The following is a 23,842-nucleotide window of genomic DNA, read 5'->3' on the forward strand; positions in this document are numbered from 1 at the left end:
AAAGGCCTCTCTGTCTATCACATATTGGTCTGGAAAACCAGGTAGGGCTCATTGTCTTGGGCAACAGAGATCACGAGAATCTGCCTGCCCAGCAAATCCATACCCTGGAGATACAGAGAAGTAGATACTAAGATTGTTATCTCCTACACTCCCCAAGTATGACAGAGGTCCATGCATCATATGTTTATGGAATCCAGAACTATACCAGGAAGAATGTTACTTCAGGGCTTAAATGTTCTTATGTGTTACTCCCTGAGACACAAGTACATGTCCTTGGCCACTGCAGAAATCTTGCTATTTGAGAAATTATGGTTGAATGGATACTCAGCCTCCAGCTTGGAAATTTCTTCACAACACTGAAGCTACTGCTAACTCTTCCCCTCAGTAACTCACTCCCTCTCTACTCCTTCTGGAGCATCAGAACTCTGATTCTTGACCTCTTAATTTGCACCACATGAGAAACACAACTTAAACAAAGACCAGAGTGCCACTGCAACACCTGAATACATCACTCTAAACTGGGAATGCTTTCTCATAAAGTGTGAGGTGCAAAGCTACCATTTGAAGTTACACAAACAAGCTAAGGCTGAGAAGGGAGCAGGAAAGCGTCACCTCCTCCAACAGACTCAATGCATTCAGTATGTCTGCACACGCATGTAGTAAATGAGAGAGTTAATCAAGGAACTTTCCCCTTGCTTAGGTAGCTGGCCAGGTGAACTTAGCCTAGAAAAATCTGATCCGGCCTGCCAAGAATGGTGTCTCAGGTGAGGTGGCCAGTTAAAACAATTGGACATTGTTTTGGATAACAATGCTTTCTATCTATATCCATCCCACAACAATCTGCAAAGTTAATTTCTGCATCCCTCCACACTCTGCACATTAGTGTGTATATCCTGTACATCTCCAACCCCCACCAAAATGTTAGTAAAATGAAAAAGCACTTATCTACAGGAAACTTATGTGGGTTATCATAACAACACTGAGTACATTTAATTAATCACACTTCCTTTTATATAAATGACCATCTATGGTCACAGAGAACAGTGAATTAAATGAATAGCGAAAACATGGCAATCAACACAATCTCAAAATTATTTTTGTACAACAAAGTTTTGATCACTTGAAGGATTTTTAAAAATCAGACAAAATATATTACTTAAGATTTTGTCCAAGATTTGAGATTTTAAAGCCTGTATGCAAATGTATGTGTCCTCTTTTCATTTAAAGCTCAAAATGTAAAATATCATGAACCATATTTTATGTTTAAATAATAATAAAATTATTTACTCACTTCTGGATACCCTCACAAGTTCTGATACGTTGAAGACTCCAGATTTTACAAAACTATCCTCAAGGTACCCTGAAAATAAACATCAAGGAGAAAAAAGATCAATGTAAAGCAGGAAGCAAACTAAATTATTAAACATCAGAATTTGTTTCAGTGTTCTTAAACCAAAGGTTAGAACACTCACAAGTATGCTTACAACAAGGGCAAGTGAAAGTAAATATCTCGTGAAGTCGAACTGGATCTCATTAAACAAATGTAAAAGATTTAAATGCCTAAAACATCCTAGAACATTTTTTCCCTTAACTTTCTCAGTATACAGGGAAATTGGTATGGTTGTTATTTGCCACGGGCCACACATAAAGAATAAGGTTCAAGGGTACTTGTTGAATGCATCTGACTCAGTAGCACCTGTAGACTAAAGTCCACCCATCAAAAACAAGAAGAAAGAAAAAGGAAAACCACAACCACAATTAGCACCTTGTTGGAAATACTTCAAAGGTTTCTTGAAACCACTTTTCTTTCACAAATCCGTCTTTGATGAAAGAAAACTGTACTGCTGTTACCAGCAGTGTCACCCTGTTCCAAAGTCACCAGTGACATAACAGCAGAACCTGTATGTACAGCAAACACTTTGCGTCAATCTATTTCTCTGCACCTTTCATAGACCTTGCATGATTTCAGTGCTTCCTTCACTCCTGCTCTTATTCCCTTGGACTCCCTTGATTTCAAGAACTGGACACCCTTTGCAGCAAATGGCAGTGAGTCCAGGCCTCCAGAACACAGAATGCCGCAGGACCCTTACATGACGCCTGCACGCAGGGCTCACGGGGTCCACAGCTCAGGGGACTGAGCAACCTCAGACATGTTTGGCATAGACAAGGACTCCCATAGGGACAACAGTAATGGCCCCTCCCTGGGTTCTCGGTTAGAGCAAGGGGCTGTAATGTCGGAGAGGAGAGAAAGAAGCCTTAGGAAGGAAACGTGCAGTATCTGAAAAATCCCAGGATTCAAACACTTCTAAAAAGGAAAGCAAAGCGTGCACTCCAAGATTTGGCTACTAGGCTGCATCTGAGATGAAGTCTTGGGGCTGGCCAAGAGATCACACTCAGGACAGGGCTGAGAAGGCATGGGTGGTTTAGCAATATGGAGCCCACAGGTCAAGGAGATGGGATTCATACCCCAGCCAGTTTGTCAGTTATTGAATCCTGGCCATTAGACCTCTTTGTGTCTCAGATTTCTCATCTGTAAATTAGAGATATGAGATCTCATAGAGTTATTAGGAATACTAAATGTGACAAAAGTGGAAAACTGATGGTAAGCACTGGCTAAATGTTACCAATAAATTACTTGCCCAGTGGACCCAACGATCAGCTAGCCATTGAACTACACACACCGGACTCCAGACAGTTCCAAATCATTTGTAAATATGTCTTTAGAAATTTCACCAGAACAAATGTCACGACATGGTTTTCCAACCATACATAGCAGGAACAGACGTAAACCCATTTAACAGGCACATATACTTTCCTGTTGTGGAGTGAGGAGCTTGGGAAGTCTGAGCACTGTTCTATAATCACCTATTTGCCTTCTTTACAAACAGAACAAAAGAAATAGAAAAAAGGAGTTAAAAAGCTCTCCTCTAATGATAAAACTTATGTCTCATATTAAGTCACTGCTCTGAACAAAAAGGCTACATTTTTAAGACACAAATAACAAAATGTTCCCATTTGATGCACTTGTGTTTTAAGAAACTCTTCTTGAGCAATTGAGTTTTCAACAGGCCACGTTCATTTCAGTGATAATTGAGAAACTTCTATGTAACCAGCACTGTACAAAGTACTAAAGGTCATGGATAAAAAAACAGGACACTAACTACCTTTGCTCAGCTGGGAAAAAAAGACATTTTTAGTTTTCTGGAATCCTGTTATTTTATACAAAGATTTTTTGTTGCTTTTGTTGTTGTGGGTATAGCTTATTACACTTTAAATGTAGTAAACTTAATAAATAGATTAAATGTAAGAACCTTATTTATCATGACTCTAGCTCATATACTTAACCAGACAAGACTGTCGTCACCTAGTTGCGCTCAAGAAATGCCTGCCCTCAGAATATCTTGCTGCTGCAGCACGCCCAGAAGCCCCTCTGATCAGGCCGTTCTTCCTGTACCCTCTACTCTCAGCCTTCCACATCCAGCTCCACCAGCACCCACTCCACAAACGGCTCTCCCACCTTCATCTCACCTCCACCCCCGGGCCAGCCAGAAATAATCTCTTTCCTCTGTACTCATGTAGCACCTAGTTTGTACTTATTTTATACTTTGTACATTCACATTTTCCAGGATATCAGTTTTCAGATCTTGAATTCCCTGCTGGATTATCAGCTCCTTTATTTAGGAGAGTGACTAGGTTTGGTTCATCTCTGTGTCTCCCTTAATGACTAATTCATTGCCTATATATAGAGTGATTACTAAATGACCACAGAACAACATTTCACCTTAACGTCACTTTAAATGTCTTAAACAGGGTTTGAAATTGACATCTTACTTATTTTATGACACTGCAGACATAGATGTCTAAGCTTGGCAGATAAATACACTTATTCTTCTCATTCCCTGGAACTTGGTCCCTGCAGGGTTCATTTAAACTTTTGGGTAGAATGGTAAAGAGTAGTGACAGTGGTCAGCTCATATCCCTGATTCTGCTGTGTTTAGAACAAAACAGCAACCAAAAGAACAGAAGTGTTTAAATACAGGCACTCCAAAAAATACTTATAAACTGAATGAGTGAGTGAATAATAGTGAACATCTTGGTATATATATATATATATATATTTATATATTTATATATATATAAATGACATCACATGTAATACATGGTAGTATCTCATTATGCAGATATAACCTAAAGTTGATTTCCTTATTATTCCAACGATAGCCAGAGGTCCCCCTGCTTCTAAGCCATGCCTTTAACATGGCGTGGTGCATGGGGCTGTAAGGAGCCAAACTATGAGGGAGGACTAATTCTACTGGTGGGAAAACAGGTAGGCCAACATAGACAAAATGCAACAGTGACCTCATAGAAAGGGGGAGGCAATTCAGGATACAGCAGAGTGTTTCTCCACCTCCTATCCCCAATTCTCTACATTCTAGGATATTGGAATCTACTAAGAAAACTAAAGATTATTTCTCTAAAACTATAAAAAGCAGTGGGAAAATATCAGAACTGCTGTGGAACCCACAGCACAAAAGACAACACCACGGGTCCCAACTGGCTGTACTCCTGCCAGAAGCATGGTGAGACTTCAGAAGGGAGTCTTCCGGGGGACAAGGGATAATGCTGTTGACAATGAGCCTAGGAGTGCAGGTGGCTGGGAATCAGGCAAGGAGCTAGTGTGAGAGAAGTACTTGAAGCTGATGGCTGCCACCTTCATGCATTTTTGCACACAGCACATCCTTAACAATGGACACGCATCACCCAAGACAAAACATATTAAACAATAGTAGACGACTGAGAACTTGGATGGCTAACAGTGCTTGCTCATTAGCATATGGAAGACAATACTAGAAGACTCTAGAAAAATAACTGGGGAGGACCTTAAAATAGGTTAGGAGCTGTACAATAAACAGTTTAGAGGGCCAGACTCAACAAAAATGTAGGTCGTTGGTGTTAACAGGGTGCCATCCAGGCTCCTGGGGCTTTTCAGAAAGGTAGCTTTCACATGTCACATAGAGAGACTACTGTAAATCTAAATAGCTGATACAAAGACCAATGATTTTAAAGCAATTTGGAGACATTCATGTAGTAAATTCCCTTCATCTACCAAAGGAAACATGAGCATCTCAGAGGCAGAGCAGCTGCTTAATGGGTACAGAGCAATATTACTCAACAGCTTAAGCCAGGAAGAAAAGAACAACTCTGCATTTATGTGATGTTGTATTTACACTATATCTATGCTTCTTAAAAAATAAAATTGAGTAGGAAATAAAGACTTCCACAAAATGAAGTCTCAAAGGCAATATCAAATTACATCATTTTACTTCTTTTTTATTTTTCTTTAACAAAAGCAAGAGTAAATCTCTACTCACAGTTAATATAGTGTTTAACCTCCTTTATAAACAATAACAGAGGGACACAATGGCATGTCTCACTGTTAATATCTCAAATTATAATCAGCACCATTTGAATGTTAAACAACATTTTCATGGAAAATCCAAAGAAAGACTGATAGTGCTCATTTTTATGGTCTACTGTGTTCTATTCTTGAAATTTAAAAAAGCCACAAAAAGCAGTTATTAAATTCATGAAAGCTGTCTTCAAGTATTTGAAGGCCTGATAACATAGACAGTGGATTAGATTTATTCTGCATAGTCCCAGAAGCTGCTTTTTGGTTCAGTAAACAGATTTTCCATCCAATGAGAAAAGTCCTAGGAAGGAATGCAAAATTTTGCAAAGGCGATGATAACCACATATGTCCAGATATTGTGCTAAAACTTTCACAAGCACGAATTCACTTAATGCTCACAATGATCCTATGACATACGTCACATTATTATTACCATTTTGTAGATAAGGAAACTTGGACCCATGAGGTAGGGAGTTTCCTAGTAGATGTAAAAACTCCCATTGGATTTAAGAGTTCTCATTTTGGGTAGAGAACCAGATAAAATACCTCCAAAACTCTTTGAATCCCTCATATTCCTCTTTCTTACATGGCTCATCATGATTCTGTTAGTTTTCTTGCATTGTTCATTTGGGGGAAAAAAAAAAGATGAACTTGAGGGATCACACTTGCATTTTCCAGTCTTGATTCCAATTGTTTACTGAATTCAACAAAGTGTAAAAGATGGCTTTACTCTTTTGCTTATGGTTGCAAAAGAGGGAAGAGATTATTTCACATTAGTTCCTTGCCAATCTTCATGTAACCTCAGGTACCACCACTACCCCTTTGATGATTTTCTGGGAGTCATGGTATTATGAGCTGTAGTTCTATCTTCAGCTTCTCTACTGACCTGTCCATGGTTAAGACTGGAATCTGTGATTATGAAATAGAAATATTAATCACTGCAAACACAGAGATTCTCGGCACAGAAACCGAACATTATCTGATGGTCATGGACAGCATTGTAACATTAATTTAGAATCCAATTCATCCATTAATATGAAATTTAAATCCCAATGGTGACTTGAGTGATATAGGAGTCAAAAATTTCCCAACTTTAACATACTCTGATAGTGTTATATTTATAAATTATTTATATATATTAATGCGTTATTTATATGTATTTCCTTCCAGTCCTACAATTTTTCCTGCATTATAACATATATATTTTATATTAAAGTCAAATTTAGATATTTAAAAACATCAAATTTAAATAAATATCCTGCTTTTCTTCCCTATTAACACTGTTTCCTGTTCTTCAGATTAAGTAGTTTTTCAAAAGCATGATTTTCATGACTGTAGATTACAGGGCTGCATCATACTTTATTTGACCATTTATTTGACTATTCTCATATTATTTGGCATTTTAGGTTATTTCCCATTTTTTAAATATTATAAACAGCATTGCCATTAACATCCTCATACACACATCTTTGTCAGCAATTCTCATGATTTCCTTAGGCTGGAGTTCCCAGAAGTAGAATTACTGGGTCAAAGGACACAAATTCTTTTAAACTTCTTGGTAAAAACTATCAAGCTGCTTTTCATAACGGGTTTAGCCAAGTTATATTCCCTGGAGCATGTCATGAGCGTGTCCATCTCACCATGCTGCTGCCAGAAGTACATATCAGTAGGGATTTGTTTTTAATTGTGGCAAGTTAATAGAGGAAAGATGTCATTACATTAATGTTATGATTCTCATTTAATTATAATTAAGTTGGATTTTTTTCAGATACACATACGTTATTTCTTTGAACAGAATATTCAAAAACAAAGCACTTTAAACAATTATTTAAGATAAATAAAACAGAAAGTATGTTAACAGGAATATTTTATTCCTAACATTGAAATTACTGAAAAGAATTTCAAAGTTAGAGGTAATGTTGGTCATTTGAGCAGATATTCAGCTATTCTTAAATTACTCAAAGTTTTAAAATATTTTTAAATGTAAATGGTTATTGAATATTATCAAATGAATTTTTGGCATTAGAAGAGTACCTATTTTATTTTTCCTAATGGCATTTATATATAGTTCTGGGTTCTTATATTTTCTTTGCTTATCCGTGGTAGACAGTTCTTCTAATTTACTGTTGAAGTGGTTTGCTTGGTTTCTTTTAAATTTTCTATGTGTATGTAGCTGGAAAATTTTGTATTATGTTTGTTAAATTTTCATACTGGGTTAGATACATTCTTATAAAATGGTTTGGGTGACAGTCCATTATTTTTTGTGCTTTGGAACAGAACAAAATGTGGTTTCATGAAAAGTTCTAGAAAACAGAAAACCTCACTCAACATCATCTTCTGTTTCAGAGGATTCTTAGAGGATTTTGAGTCTTTCATGACTATTACTCAACAATTGCTTTTTACTGCTGAAATAATTTTATCTATGTATGTATGAGACATAGCTCTATGTTCAATTTCTCAACTTTTCTGAACTGTCCATACTTACAGAAGGGAATAGTGATTATGAAATAGAAATATTAATCATTGCAAACATGATGATCTTCTACAGAGAGACTGGATCGCAGCCGATACCCACGGCTAACATTCTGATATAACTTAGAATTAGGTTCACTCTTCAGTATGAAATGTAAATCCCTCGTGGTACTGAAGTAACCCACAGAAGAGTCAGAAGTTATGGTTTGAAATCTTTTCCCAGGAAATCCTCAGTGTTTCAGATTTTTAATTTCATTTGCACAGATATCATATAGTTTACAAAGTTAGCTCTGTTTGTTTTTAATGTATAATAAAATTACATGCACTCTCTTTCATGTTATCATGTTATCTATGGATGTGGGAGGTACATGTCCCTCCAAATGCACCAGAGCACCGTGGTTAAAAAATCTGCTCCAAAGCAAGACAGCCCACAGTCAGCTCTGCCCTGGACGTTGTGTGAGGCAAGCTGCTGAACTCTTCTACGTCTCCCATTTCTCTTCTCTAAAATATACAGGATAATCAAGGTACCTAAGATCTACATGAAAATCACATATTCTTTTCAAGTAATAGTAAAGAGCAGACTCTCATTTTAAGAGCAGGGAAAGAAAAGGCAGAGTTCCCAAATTAAACTAGAGAAAACAAGACACAATGAGTGAGAATATAGAACAGAAAACAAAAAGAGCTGGGATTTTCAAGGAACACACTTAAGACAGGATAACAAGAATAAAAATTTGCAATCAATGGGCACACACCAAGAAATCAAATTCAAACAAAAAAGCAGTGTCAATTAGAGGTATTTGAGAGATATTATAAAAGAGAGGATACAGACCATTAAATGTAAAGAGAAGACAATATTAATAAAGACAATAAATCATAAACAACAGATACACAAAATGTGAAAAAACATATAAAACCAAAACTATTGTAAGAACTGATAAAAATATAATCATAGTGAGAACTTTCAATATGTCTTTCTTAGAATTGAACGTGTTTATTGCACAGATTTTATGTTATCCAAATACAAATTATACTTTATTAGTATGCATACTTTTAAAACTTTTGATAATTTTCTTAACTTCAACAAATCCTTAAAAGTAGATACTTGTTTAGGGATACTATCTCATTTATGGCAAATAAAATTAAAAGTAAATAATAAAAAGGGACCAACTTTTCAGAATTACTTGGAAATTAAGAAAATAAACCATGAATTAAAGAGAAAATCAAAAGGGAAATTATTATAAGCTATCTTGAAAGCAATGAAAAGAAAAGAAACTAATTACTTACCATAAGAGGAAGAATAGCAAAGTCTAAGAAAATTTTTGAAGATAAAATTAAAGATAAAAGCTAACAATAGGAAGAAAAAAATTATTTGAAACAGTAAATAAAACAAAATATGATTCTCTGAAAAGAACAGCAAAACAGAAATTCCATTTGCATGCCTGTTTAAGGAAAAAAGGAGAAAGCAAAAATATCCAAGTACAAGAATAGCAAGGAGACATAACCATAGAAACCAAATACACTTAAAGGAAATTATAAGAGAATAACACATACAACATATTGACCACAACTTTGAAAACTTAAATGGGAAATTACTTAGTAAAATAAAAGTAACCAAAATTGAGCAAAGAAGTGGAAAACCTGAATAGACCAATTACCCTAGTACAGTGGTTCCCAAAATTTGCTGAACACTGGAGCCACCTGGGGTTCTTGAAAACAGCTTAGCTTCCAGTGTCAGCTTTTCTGATGTAAGCGGTGTGCCTGAAGTCCCTCTAAGTGATTCAACTGTGCAGCAAGGTTTGGGAACCACTCTTCTGGCACATCTAAAATGTGGTCCTAGAAGCAGCAGCAGTGGCATAACTTGGAAGCTCATTAGAAAAGCAGAACAGACTCCACCCCAGACCGTTGAGATTAGAAGCTGCAGGTGATCTGTGTGTACTTTAAAATTTGACAGCCACCTTTGAAAATCGCACCAGGTTCAGATGAGCGCACACCTGAATTTTAGCTTGGCTTTACCTAGCCTCTAAGTTTTAATACTATTTCTACTCTCGAAGGCCTTAGACAAGTTTCCTTAGGCAAAAAAGCTCTCATATGATTCCCTATGAGGCTAGAAAAACTTGAATACCTAAACTTCTAACCTCCTTTATTAAAACAAAGCAACCCCCTGAAAAGGAAACACTCAACAGAGTGAAGAAGCAACCAACAGAAAGGGGGAAACTATTTACCAGCTATGCAACTGATAAAGGATCAACAACCACAATCTGTAAAGAGCTCAAGAAACTCAACAACAATAAAACAAACAATCCAGTTAAGAAATGGGCAAAGGACTGGAAAGGGCAGTTTTCAAAATAGGAAATTCAAATAGCCTACAGACTCATGAAAAAATGTGCAGGATCACTAAGCATCAGCAAAATGCCAATAAAAATGACTATGAACTTTCACATCACCCAAGTTAGCAAAGAAAAAATAATACATGCTTCTTGGGGCTGGTGCTGTGGCACAGTGGGTTAAAGCCCCAGCCTGCAGCACCAGCATCCTGTTTGGGCCCTGGTTCACGTCCTGGCTACTCTACTTCTGATCCAGCTCTCTGCTATGGTCTGGGAAAGCAGCCCCTGCACCCATGTGGGAAACCCCGAGGAAGCTCCTGGCTCCTGGCTTCAGATTGGCTCAGCTCTAGCTGTTGCAACCATTTAGGGAGTGAACCAGTAGATGGAAGACCTCTCCCTCTGTCTATCTCTCTCTCTACCTCTCTCTGTAGCTCTCTTTCCAAAAAAAAGCTGGCAAGGATGTGGGGAAAAAAGTATAGCCACTGTGGAAAACAGTATGGTGATTCCTCAGAAATCTGAAAATAGATCTACCATATGACCCAGGCATCCTACTCCTGGGAATTTACCCAAACAAAACTAAATCATCGTATGAAAGAGTGATCTGTACCCCACATTTATTGCAGCTCAATTCATAATAGCTAAGATATTGAATCAACCCAGATGTCCATCAACAGGTGACCGAATAAAGAAAATGTGGTATATATACACTATGGACTATTATTCAGCCATAAAAAGAATGAGATCCTGTCTTTTGCAACAAAATGGATGCGTTATACTCAGTAAAATTATCCAGTCCCAAAAAGACAAATATTGTATATTTTCACCTGATCTGCAATAACTAAGAGAATACAAAAAAATGTAATGGATATAAGTGAAATTGACATTTTTGAAATGTGATTATTGGTTATCATCCTTGTCACTACTGTTGAGGAATAGTGGTTTTTTTTTTTTCTTCTATTTGCTGAATTCTTTACTTAGTGGAGGGTTAACCTTATGATTAAAAAATAAACTGAAAGTATGTCATTGTAAAAATTAAAAGATTAAGAAAGGAAGGAGGATGGAAGGTGGGAACATGGGCAGAGGGAGAGGAGGGTGGGTGGGAAGTATTACTATGCTCATAAATCTGTAGATAGGAAATGCATGAGATCTGTTCACCTTACATAAATAAAAAATTGAAAAAACAACCAAAGCAACCCCCCAACCAGAAATCAAGCACACATATAATAGATGCAGCTTCAAGAATTCTAAATAAAACATCATCAAATTGAATATAGCAATGCAAATGAATATAGCAGAGAATAATGAGCTCTTATCATTACGGTTTATTCCATGAACAACGGCAGTTCCTTACCAGAAAATTTGTCATTATGACAGAGAGCAAAGTAATATACCCGCACAGGGATGTTGAATGTTGATGTCAAATCTATTTGACACTAAGTAGCCAGCTTACCTAACACCAAATCTAAGTAAAAATAGAGATAAAGCCAATGAGACTTGAGCAAATCCCAACAATAGTCTAAAAGGAGGGCACTAGTCTGACATTGCTAATTTCCCAAACTTTCCTTGGGGCAGGGGGTAAGGGAAATAGATGGTTAACCTAGCAGTTAGGATACCCATGTCCCATATTGGAGCATCTAGGTTCCAGCCCCAGCTCTGGCTCCTGACCTCAGCTTCCTGGTAATGCAGGCCCTGGGAGAAAGTAGTGATGGCTCCAATGATTGGGTTCCCACAACACAGATGGGACATCTGGATTTTGTATCTGGCTTCTGGGTTTCCCCAGCCATGCAGGCATTTAGAAAGTGAACCAGCTGATGGCAATTGACTCTCGCTATCTGTGTGTGCACATGTATTATTTTAAAAATTATATATCTTATAATATACATATATAAAAATATATACCTCTACATCTCTCAAATAAATTATATATAGTATATGTTATTTCATGTAATTTAAAAAATGCAATCTGGGAATTAGTCACAAATAGTTTATACTTATATACTATATCATAGCAGTCAGACATTAGAAACAAAGTAGAATGGTGACTGCCAGGGGCTAAGGAGAGAGAGGAATGGGGTTCTTTAAACATGTAGAATTTCAGTTTTGCAAGGTGAGAAACTCCTGGAGATCTGTTTCACAACAATGTGAATACACTCAACACTATAGAACTATATACTTAAAAATTGCTAAGTTGGTAAAATTTTGTGCTATATGTACTTTACCACATTTTTTAAAACAAGTAATATTGAACTTGCAACCAAGAGCATTGTTACTAAACTCCTATTTATGCATATATACATATGTATACATGTAGACATACATTTTATATGTATATAAATACACAAAAATACACATTTAAGAATTGCCTCTTTCATTGGCATTTATGTATCTAATATTTATAATAACCATTTAAGCATAACTTTCAGCTTACTTGTTACTATTCTCATAATCAGTCTACACTGATATATATATATATGTAATTATAGTTTATACTTTCCTGCTGCCAAATTTTTAAATTTTGACTCATAACTCTGTCAGTTGGAATATATTTTCTAAAATTTTTACAAGAAAAATGAGGGACTCTATCTTTTGGGATTATGAGTAATAAAAACTATATTTCTAATGCTTTTGACTACAGATAAAACTCTTAGAGAGAGCAGAAAAATTCATCATAATCACAAGTATTCCTCCACTGTCATCCAGCATTTAATGTTGAAAAAGGAATATCCAGGTAACTTGCTTTGCATTCAGAAGGATTACAAGATTTTCTTTGTCATCTATGAAATACAAACATTTCAAAAGAATAAATTTAGACATAGGTCTGTTTTCATTACTATTGGGTAAATATAGTTAACTCTTTTGATCTCAATATTTAGATCATTTTTAGCTCATAAAAATTTTCCTCACTTGTCTTTGATTCTATTTCCTCCTAAATGCTCTGATTCCTCTAAACACCCAAATTAATACTGAATTTTCTAACTTCCCATCATCAATATTTTCTCATCATTTTAATTTTTCTATTTTTAGAAGTTATCTTGAGTTTTACCTGTTTGTCAATGTTTATCAGGTTTGTTTCTTACTCCTGCAGTGCAGTTTCAATTATATGGAAAACACTTTAATTTTCTTGCTATCTTCTCTCATTTCACATTGTCCCATAATCATTGCAGCTATTCTTTTTTGTTGCTGTTGTTTACTTTTTATACAAGTTCTTTCTTTGGAGTAAACAAATTGTTTTTGCTGAAATTTTCTTCTAGAACTTCACTTTTTTTTTTTTTTTTAAACAGGCAGAGTGTACAGTGAGAGAGAGAGACAGAGAGAAAGGTCTTCCTTTGCCGTTGGTTCACCCTCCAATGGCCGCCGCGGCCAGCGCACTGCGGCCGGCACACCGCGCTGATCCGATGGCAGGAGCCAGGTACTTATCCTGGTCTTCCATGGGGTGCAGGGCCCAAGCACTTGGGCCATCCTCCACTGCACTCCTGGGCCACAGCAGAGAGCTGGCCTGGAAGAGGGGCAACCAGGACAGAATCCGGTGCCCCGACTGGGACTAGAACCCCGTGTGCCAGCGCCGCTAGGTGGAGGATTAGCCTAGTGAGCCGCGGCACCAGCCAAACTTCACTTTGAAAGATGTGTTCTGCGTCTTGATAAGCTCCTCTTTCCTTATTGTTCACTCCATCATTTTCTCACCAATGGTACACTGTGGTGGCTGTTTTCTTTCTGATTTAGGATTGACCTCATAAAAATGTTGGGCTTTCCTTTAGCTATGGAACAAAAGTATACAGTCCAGTTTGAGAGTGAGGGCTCTAGAATTGGCAGAATGAAGTCTTATACTACCACTCACTAACTATGTAACCTTCAGTAAATTACCTACCTTTAATAACACAGAAAATGATGATACTGAAGAGTGCAATGATAATAATATAGGGGGGTCTTCAAAATGTTCATGAAGAATGTATTATGAAGAAATTATGCATGGATTACAATTTTTGCACTAAAACAAACTTATATCTTGTTTTTCCCATGCAATTTTAAGTGTCATTATAACAATGGCTGTCATTTATTCAGTATTTATTATATGCCAGAGTCCATGCCAGTACTTTAACTGCACCTCAGTTCAAATTCCAGAATTGCTCTCTTTTTGTTAATTATCTTGAATAAATAATTTGTCTAACCCCTCAAAAATACTGAACTTGTAGATTGGATATAAAGCTTAACAAATTAAATATGGTATCTTCCAATATTGATTATTGATACTGGCAATATGGCAGTACTACTAACAATCTTAGTCCAAGTTGGTAACCACGGCTCCTAACCAACTCCCACATGACTTTTCCTTTCCTACTGAGAATGTACTACAAAGAAGTGAATGCCGCTCCTCTCTACCCACCACTGAGAGATGTAAGCTATTAGTATGGTAATATATGACAACTTACTCTCTATAGTGGATGGCTATGGGAAGAACAGAGGGACCAATTTCAAAGAAACCCTGTCAATAGGGGTAAAAAGTTAGATTTCAGGCCAAGATGGAGAATTTTTGAAGGATGTACATTAGAGAACAGAATCAGAGAGCTGGAGGTCTTCCATCCTCTTCCTCCCTCCTTCCGCTCCCTCATTTCCTAATCCTATTGTTCTCTGAGTTTAGAACCTTGTAAATTGAGACAGAAGATCTCTGTACCTAGGAGATGACGATGCAGTAATATCAAATGTATCTGTCTACATTTTCTCAAGTGCAGATGCCACTATCTTTTCTGGATAAAAGATGAGGGAAACACCATTATCATTCACTTTCAGTATATTGCATATACAGTTATGGCTATGGGACACACCCCTAAGATTCTAACAAGATATGGTCCTTCAGTCTCAAATTGGTTAAAAATATTTTTAACATTTGACGTATCCTCAGGGAAACTTCAGTGAGAAGTCTCAAGATGCTGAGTTGGAAATTAAGCCATAATGTGGATATTATATATAGCAGCAAATGATAATTATTTTGACACATATGTTAAAAGACCTAACTTTATGTCTTATTGGTCTGGATCAAAATTCTAACAGGCTGTGCATGTCTGTGTGTGTATGTGGTCAGGGGGAGGGAAAGAGAATTTGACAAGCTGATTTTTAATATTTATATGGAAATACAAAGGACCTTAAAACTAATAATAAAGACTTATTTTTAAAATGTTACATTAATCAAGAAAACACTTTGGTATGGGGAAAAGGTGGACACACAGATCAAGGAGATGGATCAGACACAGACTCATACATATATGGTTACTGATATTTGACATAGCTAGGTAATTCATTGGAGAAAGAAAAGACTTTTTAACCAATGGTGCTGGATCAACAAAACATCTGTATGGAAAAAAAAAAAAAAGAATGAGCATCAATTCTTATCTACTATGTAGTTTATCCACATAATAAAATACTACCCAGCAACAAAATTGAATGGACTATTGTTGCTTATAACCATATGTATAAATCTCAAATTAATTATGTTAAAATAATAGGCCAGACCAAAAAAATGGTATATAACTCCATTACTATAAAATTCTAGTATAATGAACTAATCTATGGTGACAGAAAATAGACAGATGTCATCTGATGGTCATCTAGGGTTACAGAAAGGAATGGAATCCAAAGCAGATTGATGGACATATAATGACACAGATTGTGATCAGGGTTCTTGTGTGTGTGTGTGTGTGTGTGTGTGTGTGAAAACACATCTAAGTTCATACTATCTATACAAAATAGGCCTTTGTAATTATGCCTCAAAAAGGTAAAGAAAAATTCACCTCTTTGAGCAAGCAATCTACCAGTGGGTCTCCAAATTTCCATAAAGTGATATTTTCACATCACAAAAGAAATAATAAATGAATCAGAAATACTCAGAGTAATCAGGAAACATTGTGAAGATGTTATCTATTGTCAGTCAAGTATTTTTGCAACTTCTAAAAAGCTATCTCACCAGGTTCCACAGTCATGAGGAAGTAAATTCGAGAAGCACTAGAGTGCATGCTCTATGGAGTAATAAACAAAAGCACAAAACCAGCACACAGGACACCTCCTTGAGACTGAGAGAAGAAAAACTTGATCCCACTGAATATTATTCTGAATCACTAATTATAAGAGCATTACAATTCTCTATCAAATACTTCCTTAGAAAATTCATCATCAGAGCCGGCGCCGTGGCTCAATAGGCTAATCCTCTGCCTAGCGGCGCCGGCACACCGGGTTCTAGTCCCGGTCGGGGCGCCGGATTCTGTCCCGGTTGCCCCTCTTCCAGGCCAGCTCTCTGCTGTGGCCAGGGAGTGCAGTGGAGGATGGCCCAGGTGCTTGGGCCCTGCACCCCATGGGAGACCAGGAAAAGCACCTGGATCCTGGCTCCTGCCATCGGATCAGCACGGTGCGCCGGCCGCGGCGGCCATTGGAGGGTGAACCAACGGCAAAGGAAGACCTTTCTCTCTCTGTCTCTCTCTCTCACTGTCCACTCTGCCTGTCAAAAAAAAAAAAAAAAAAAAAGAAAATTCATCATCAGATCATGCTACATGAGAGCAGGAGCTCAGAAATTTCCCGCACATGGTCACATCTGGTGTGTAGTCTACTCACAGAGCAGAAGAGGATCATTGTGATTATTCCTGCAGAAGCAGCTGCTTTATCTAGCATGGGGTAGAGTCTAAGGATGGGGATGGTCTCATCTACTGCAAGAATAGATTATTTGCCCTAGCATTGGTCTAAACCTCCTGATCATAAATCTTGAATACTACTGAGTAATATCTCTAGCCTGAAATTGCCTTAGAAGTCAGGTTTACAAAAAATACAATCTCTCCTCAATGTATTCAGAATTTGCTAACAGACATGTAAAGAGGGATAAAACAATTCACTAATTGCTATTTTTGCAAAACTGTGCTGCAGAGAGTCTAGAGAAGTCTTACCAAGGAAGTGACAAAGAGGTACAGATATTATATAGAGAGAAAAAACATAAGCAAAAACATAAAGGAGAGGCACATAATGAGGTTAAGACAAAATGTATGGTGCATGTATATGCAGTGGTAAAAAAAAAAAATCAAGAATAGAGATATGATAGGCCAGGCTAACAAGTCAAGTTTAGCTTAGAATGGGGACCATGGAATAATATAAGGAAGGAAATAAAATAGTCAGATGTACACACTAGGGAGACCTTTATAAAGGGTATATCAGAATATACTTTTCCCAAGGAAAAAATAATAGCTACAAAGATAAGAAAAATTATTATTCTTTTAAAGAATTTTTTTTGGAAGTCAGAGTTACACACAGAGAAAGAGAGGCAAAGAGAGCGGTCTTTGATCCGCTGGTTCACTCCCCAATTGGCCTCAATGGCCAGAGCTGCACCAATCCAAAACCAGGAGTGAGGAGCTTCTTCCAGGTCTCCCATGCAGATACAGGGGCTCAAGGCCTTGGGCCATCTTCTGCTTTCCCAGGCCATAGAAAAGAGCTGGATTGGAAGTGGAGCAGCCGGGTCTTGAACTGGCATCCAAATGGGATGCCAGCACTGCAGCCAGTGGTTTTACTCGCTTCCCACAGCACTGGCCCCGAAAAGGGAAATTATTAAAAGGATCTAGGCACGCTCATCAAAGGGACAGAATATAATTATTTTTGAAAAGTAGTAATAGGAGCTGGCAAGGAACAGCACTGTGGTACAGTGGGTTAAGCCGCTGCCTCCAATGCTGGCATCCCATATGGAAACTAGTTTAAGACCTAGCTGCTCCACTTCCAATCCAGCTCAACCAGGCCCAGCCCTGGCCATTGTGACCATTTGGGGAACAATCCAGTTAATGGAAGATTCTCTCTCTCTCTCTCTCTGCCTTTCAAGTAAATAAATAAATCTTTTTTTAAAAAAAGTATTCACAACAATGTCATTAAAACAATAAAAAAAAAGTAGTAATGTATTGGGGCAGGTGCCATGGCATAGCAGGTTAAACTACTGCTTGGGAGACTGGTATTACATATTGGATTACCAGTTTGAGTCCTGGCTACTGCACTTCAGATCTAGCTCCTTGCCTGGGAGTCAGCAAGTGATTGTCAAGTACTTGGGTCTTTGCCTCCCACATAGGAGACCAGCCCTGGCAGTAGCAGTCATTTGGGGAGTGAATCAGTAGATGAAAGATCTCTGTCTCTGTCATCCTGCCTTTCAAATAAATAAATCTTTAAAAATATATAAGTAATGGTGTATTAAGATTCAGCACACCAACCATCTTCTTACAACATTTCACATTCTCATCTCAGTTACGAGTCACCACAGCAGTGGCCTGAGTGTCTGTATTCATTGCTCTGCTTTCTCTTAATAGCTCATAGGTACTTTCTTCATCACCTGTCAACACTTTGCAAGGAAAAAGAATTCTTGTAGACTATTTCTGGATATAAAATAGGATATATAAGCATAAAATAACAGACTGTTTCATTATATCCAAACCAACTGCTTAGTAAGTAGCTCAACACAGAAAATGACAATAGTTTAGAATACCAGATTTTAAAATGAAAAATCTAGTGCATTTTCCAAATGTGCCACAAAATAAACAACAGAACTAGCATCTAGCAATCCACCATGTCACTGTTTGTTTCATGTCATTATCAAGTTCATGTGATGATTTTAATGAAAATTAAATCTGGGGGCTGGTGTTATGACAAAGTAGACTAAGTCTCCGCCTGTGGTGCTGGCAATGCATGCCAGCACCAGTTCATGTCCCAGCTGTTTCTCTTCCAATCCAGCTCTCTGCTTATGGGCCTGGGAAAGCAGTGGAAGATGGCCCAAGTACTTGGGCCCCTGTACCCATGTGGAAGATCTGGAAGAAGCTCTCGGCTCCTGTATTTGGATTGGCCCAGCTCCAGCCTTTGCAGCCATTTGGAGAGCGAACCATCGGATGGATGACTTTTCTCTCTGTCTCTCACTTTATCTCTGTAATTCTACCCCTTAAATAAATAAATATTTTTTAAAAAATTAAATCTGAAAGTCAAGTGGTTTTCTAGTCTTCTTCCTGAATACTGTGGGGACATGGATGTGAGCAAGGGATAGACTATAGAACAAGGGGGTAAATAATCCTAAGAGAATCAAGAACTTAAAATATTGTAGCAAAAACAGAAGTTTGGCCATTGTTCTAGTAAATGAGGAGTCAAGGTCTTTGAAGATAAGCAGCATATAAATCAAAAGACCCTAATGGACTTGTAACAACTATGAAAACCAAAATCTGGGTTTTTTTTTTCTTAAATTCTTCCATGGTCATTGACATTAGCAAGCAAAAACTAACAAGTCAAATTCATACACAAAAATACCTGCTTGTGTTATTTTGACATCTTGACATTCTTTTACAGATACAAAAAAAAGAGGAAGAAAATGAGACATTAGTAGGATACTTGCCTAATATTTCTAAACCACCTTTCTCAAACCCATAAAGTAGAAAATAATTAAAGCTTGAGTTGCTAAGTACATCTCTGCATCACATTTTGCTCTGCTTGCAACATATTGCTATAGAACGGATCCCTCTTTCCAAGCATGGTGCCCTAATACACAAATGGGAGAAGACTTGGTAGCTTCACACAAGACAGTAATTCAAGAGAGCTTAGCTTCTGTAGAGTTCAGTGATTTTTAACTAGCCTGGACCAAGTCCACTCTATCTGAAATCCAGAACAATGCTAGCTTTCTGTTGCCAAAAAGAAAATGTTCTGTATTATTAAATTATAGCTATATGCTATAAAAGTAAACCTTGTATGTATAGAGAGGGAAAAGAATTTAAATAGAAAAATTTAGGTGCAGATAGTCATTGTAAAAGGAACATGAGATACTTGGGTAACTAAAATACTGCCCAGAGCCATAGGTTCAGTCACCCTCTTGGCCAGGGTTATTATGACTGAGACCTCTCTTAACATAGAGATTTGGACCCTCCCTATGGAGAAGCTAGACATTCAACAAAGATGGAAAAATGTGTTATAGCAACATCGTTTAAAATTTAACAAATTACAACCTATTTATGTGAAATCATCTTGGAAGTTCTCTGAAACTAGGTGCAATATAAATTAATTGAGTGCCTACATCAATATGTTAACATTTCATTTGGACTCTGTTACCTTATGACATCATTTCACATATTATAAGACTGTGAAATACAATTATAAAATTTTAAGGCAAGTCTTGAATAACTCGAACCCATGAACTAGTCCTTTCTTTCCCGACACTGTGAAAGCAGGGTATTTACTGTTAAACTACACTGAGTGTACCAATATGATCCGCAATTTGTAGAAAAGTAGTGCCATTGACACTCTTGACAAAACGTGGGACGAAGGAAAAGATGGGGGCCACCGAGCTTCTAGTAACTGCTAAAGGAAGTCAGAGGAAGCTTTCTTCTTCATCAGCGATCCAAGCTCACAACCTCAGAAAGCCTTGGCAGACATCACTTCCCAAAGCTCATTCAGCTGATGGCTCATGCGAGCTTCCCCTCCATCATGTCCTCACCTTCTGTTCAGTGTCCCCTTCTCCCAAGAGTTACAACCATTACATTAGTCCCCTAGGACTCACATGCGGCACCCAGAGTGGCCTCCCAGGAGACCCAGGCTTGGTCCTGCTGAAGGTCTCAGCAGAAAACTTCTTTGCTTCTTTCTCTTCATACCAATGAGGGCTCTAAACATGCAGGCTGAGTATAGACTTGACAACTCTTGTCTTGTTTTATCTAGAGACAATGTACCATTGCACATTGTACCAATGTACAATTGCTTCCTTTAAGAGGGTGGGGAGGTGAGGCAATGGAAAAAGGATTAATCGTGTATTGGAATTACCACTGAGTTAAGTTTTTGATCCCTGAAAAAATTAATTTTGACCTGCACTTGCCAATAACAAATTGAGACAATGGGCAAGACACGTAAGCTCTTTGCCGTATTTCTGTAAGTACAGTGAAATAGTTGCACTGGCAGTCGACAAACACTTATGTCTGCTGTTTCCTTTAATAATGTTTCTGAGAGTGTGTCAAGCAAAGAGTTATTGAATGACTAGAGCAAATTCATTAAAAAAAAAAAAAACTGACCGAATACTAGGGCAGAAAAGTGTAAACAAAGTGTTCTAATATTGAGCAGCAATCCTGATGGAGGCAAAGATGTCCATTCCTGCCTGGGCAATCTGAGAAGATGCATGGACTAGTCTGCTTAGAAAGGTTGAACAAGAGTCTGTAGGGAGGGTACAGCAGCCTTGGAAGAGGAAAAAGCATACTGCATGGAAGACAGGAAGAAAAGGAACCTAAGCTTCTGATGTTGAGTAGCAGTTAAAGCCATGGCACAGAAAACAGGCTTTAAACAATGAACCATCAGGGCCCTTAAGCAAGTCAGACTACTGTTTCACAAAGTGTACTCAGGTAGGAACAGAGGAAAGGAAGGATGGAGAGAGATGAGGGAATTATAAGATTTTTGCACACTTTCAGGTAAGAAATAGTATTTAGAGCCCAAATGGGGGTAATGGCAACTGAGAGGGGGAACAGAATTAAAGGGACCTTTCCAAGTGGACTATGAATGAGTATGTAGAGAGTAAGTGAAAAAGAAGGTCCCTGGAAAGGAATCAAGAGGTACTTGATTCAAGGGTTTCTGAGTAGATTCTTCTGGATGCAGAGCACAGTGAGGGGGAGGGTGGCGAGGGGGCAAGCCTGGTAGAAGAAAAGAAAATGGATTTAATCTGGGATATGTTAAACTTGAATTATCCATGAGACATGATACCAAAGACACCCAAAAAGTAGTTGAACAAATAGGTCTGAATAAATCTACTTTAATTATCACAGAAGACTCTGAAAACACATAGATGACTAAAGAAAAAAAAATTGATGAAGAAGGAAGAAATCACCACACACAACTAAAAGAAAATAGAAAGTTACTCCGGGATTACCACAAGAGATCATCATCAAAAGCAAGAGGGGGCAGGAGGGCTTTAAGCAGAGCATAATCACTAAATCAAAGAAATGCTCAAGAATATGAAGCAGGAATGGAATGGAAAGGAACGCCAGACCCAGCCAGTGGGGACAAAGCCCAGTTACAGGGGAAGTCAAGATGGAATCTCAGTGCCTTTCAAGTCATTTCATAAAAAAGAAAGATGAAACACTCGATTGAAGGCATCTGTCAGACTGTGGAGCAAAAAGTGTGGTTTTTTAAAAAAAAAATAAGAAATGAATTATTAAGTAGGAGTCAACAGAAGGAAGGAAACATAAAAGGATGACCAGGAAGAGTAAGTGACAGAGAAAAATTAACTTCACAAAATGGTAACACCATGGAAAAGCAAGTGGGAAAAACATTTATACAATGTTAATACAAGGGTCTTCCAGATAAAGGCTTGCCAGGAAAGAAGGAATCTCTAAAAATACATTTGTACTTTCTTATCCAATATTAAAACTATGTAATAAAATGTTATTCCACCTTTCCTTTGATGCTCAAAGGCTTACAGCAGAACTTATTATCTAAAAACAGTTTTACTCCATCATGAGACTTGAAACATCTGTTTCTTTCACCTCCTTTACAAAATCTAAGTCTACTCTTCAGCATGTTATCTTGCCCTGAAACTTTGCTAGGTCATTTTCAGTGTTCAGAGAAGTGAAGTATGAAAGTTCAGCACATTTCTATTGAGTTCCACATCAAATGATTCTTCCTGTAGGCAGCCTTTTTTATATCAGCCAAGTTGGAAGAGAAAGGAGGATGAAAAATCTCCTCACTTTTATCAAGTATCTGCTATTCACCTGGCATGCTCTCCTACCAGCTCCACGTAAGTGATGTGGAGATAACAGATTGCACTAAGTGTCTGTAGAATTGGTTGCCTTGCTCAGTCACCTCATGGCCCCTATGATCATTGCAAAAGATGGAATATTGATTCAGGGGGAAATTTCAATTCCAGAGTTCACACTCTTCCAACTCCACCACACTCCATACAGAGGTTGGGAATAGTATTTCAAAACTTTGAACTCCAAAGACACAAAGACACTGGAGTTGTAGTACTAAATAATATTTAGTCTTCATTTTATATATATAAATATATATTATGCTGATTATATTTATGGACATAAAAGTTTGGAAAGGTTCAAGTGTAATTCATTTTTCCAAAACCTTTCACAGTGTCCAGCTTAGAGCCATGCACATAATAGATGCTCAATAAATATCTGTTGGCTGAAAAATCCACCTCCAGACAGCACTTTCTAAGTTCCTTATGGTCTTTGATATGGAATGGTGCATTTTCCCAACTCCCCAAGGTACAAATGCCTGTATCTACTCCTAATTTTGAGCTGACTCAACCCATATCCCTATTATCTGGAATATTTAATTCTGAATTCAGCAGCCAGTGGGTATTTAATATTATTAATTGCCTGACATGAGAGATAATTGGGGAAATAAGAAAAAAAATCTCCTCTCAGGAATCTCAGGATATTCCTAACTTGTCTCTTTTTTCTAATTAAACATTACAAGTAACCAGGCTCATCCCACTGAAGAGGCTGGGCAAGGTGCCAACTGCTGTGTAGATCAACCTTTGAGGAGTAGGTTGTATACAAGTACTCAAATGTAGCCCATAAAAAAAGAAGCAGAGGGTTATGCGCCCTTCTGGCTTTTCAGTAGTAATTTGTGAACAAAACATTTCCTTCATTCTCTTCCTTGATTC

The 23,842-nt window shown here is 37.6% G+C and overlaps 1 protein-coding gene across 40 annotated transcripts in view; it reads right to left on the bottom strand.

Annotated features, from left to right (window-relative positions):
* NFIB (nuclear factor I B) overlaps positions 1–23,842 on the bottom strand; it is a 494,444-nt gene that overhangs the window by 73,599 nt on the left and 397,003 nt on the right. For all 40 annotated transcript variants that reach the window (XM_051857860.3, XM_070052215.2, XM_051857855.3 and 37 more), the window contains one exon: positions 1,292–1,360. In XM_051857860.3, the coding sequence (XP_051713820.1) occupies positions 1,292–1,360 (69 nt within the window). The remainder of the gene's footprint in view (positions 1–1,291; positions 1,361–23,842) is intronic.

Source organism: Oryctolagus cuniculus, chromosome 1, assembly GCF_051225735.1.
Source record: "Oryctolagus cuniculus isolate XC-2025 breed Fujian yellow rabbit chromosome 1, ASM5122573v1, whole genome shotgun sequence".
Lineage (NCBI taxonomy): Eukaryota > Metazoa > Chordata > Mammalia > Lagomorpha > Leporidae > Oryctolagus > Oryctolagus cuniculus.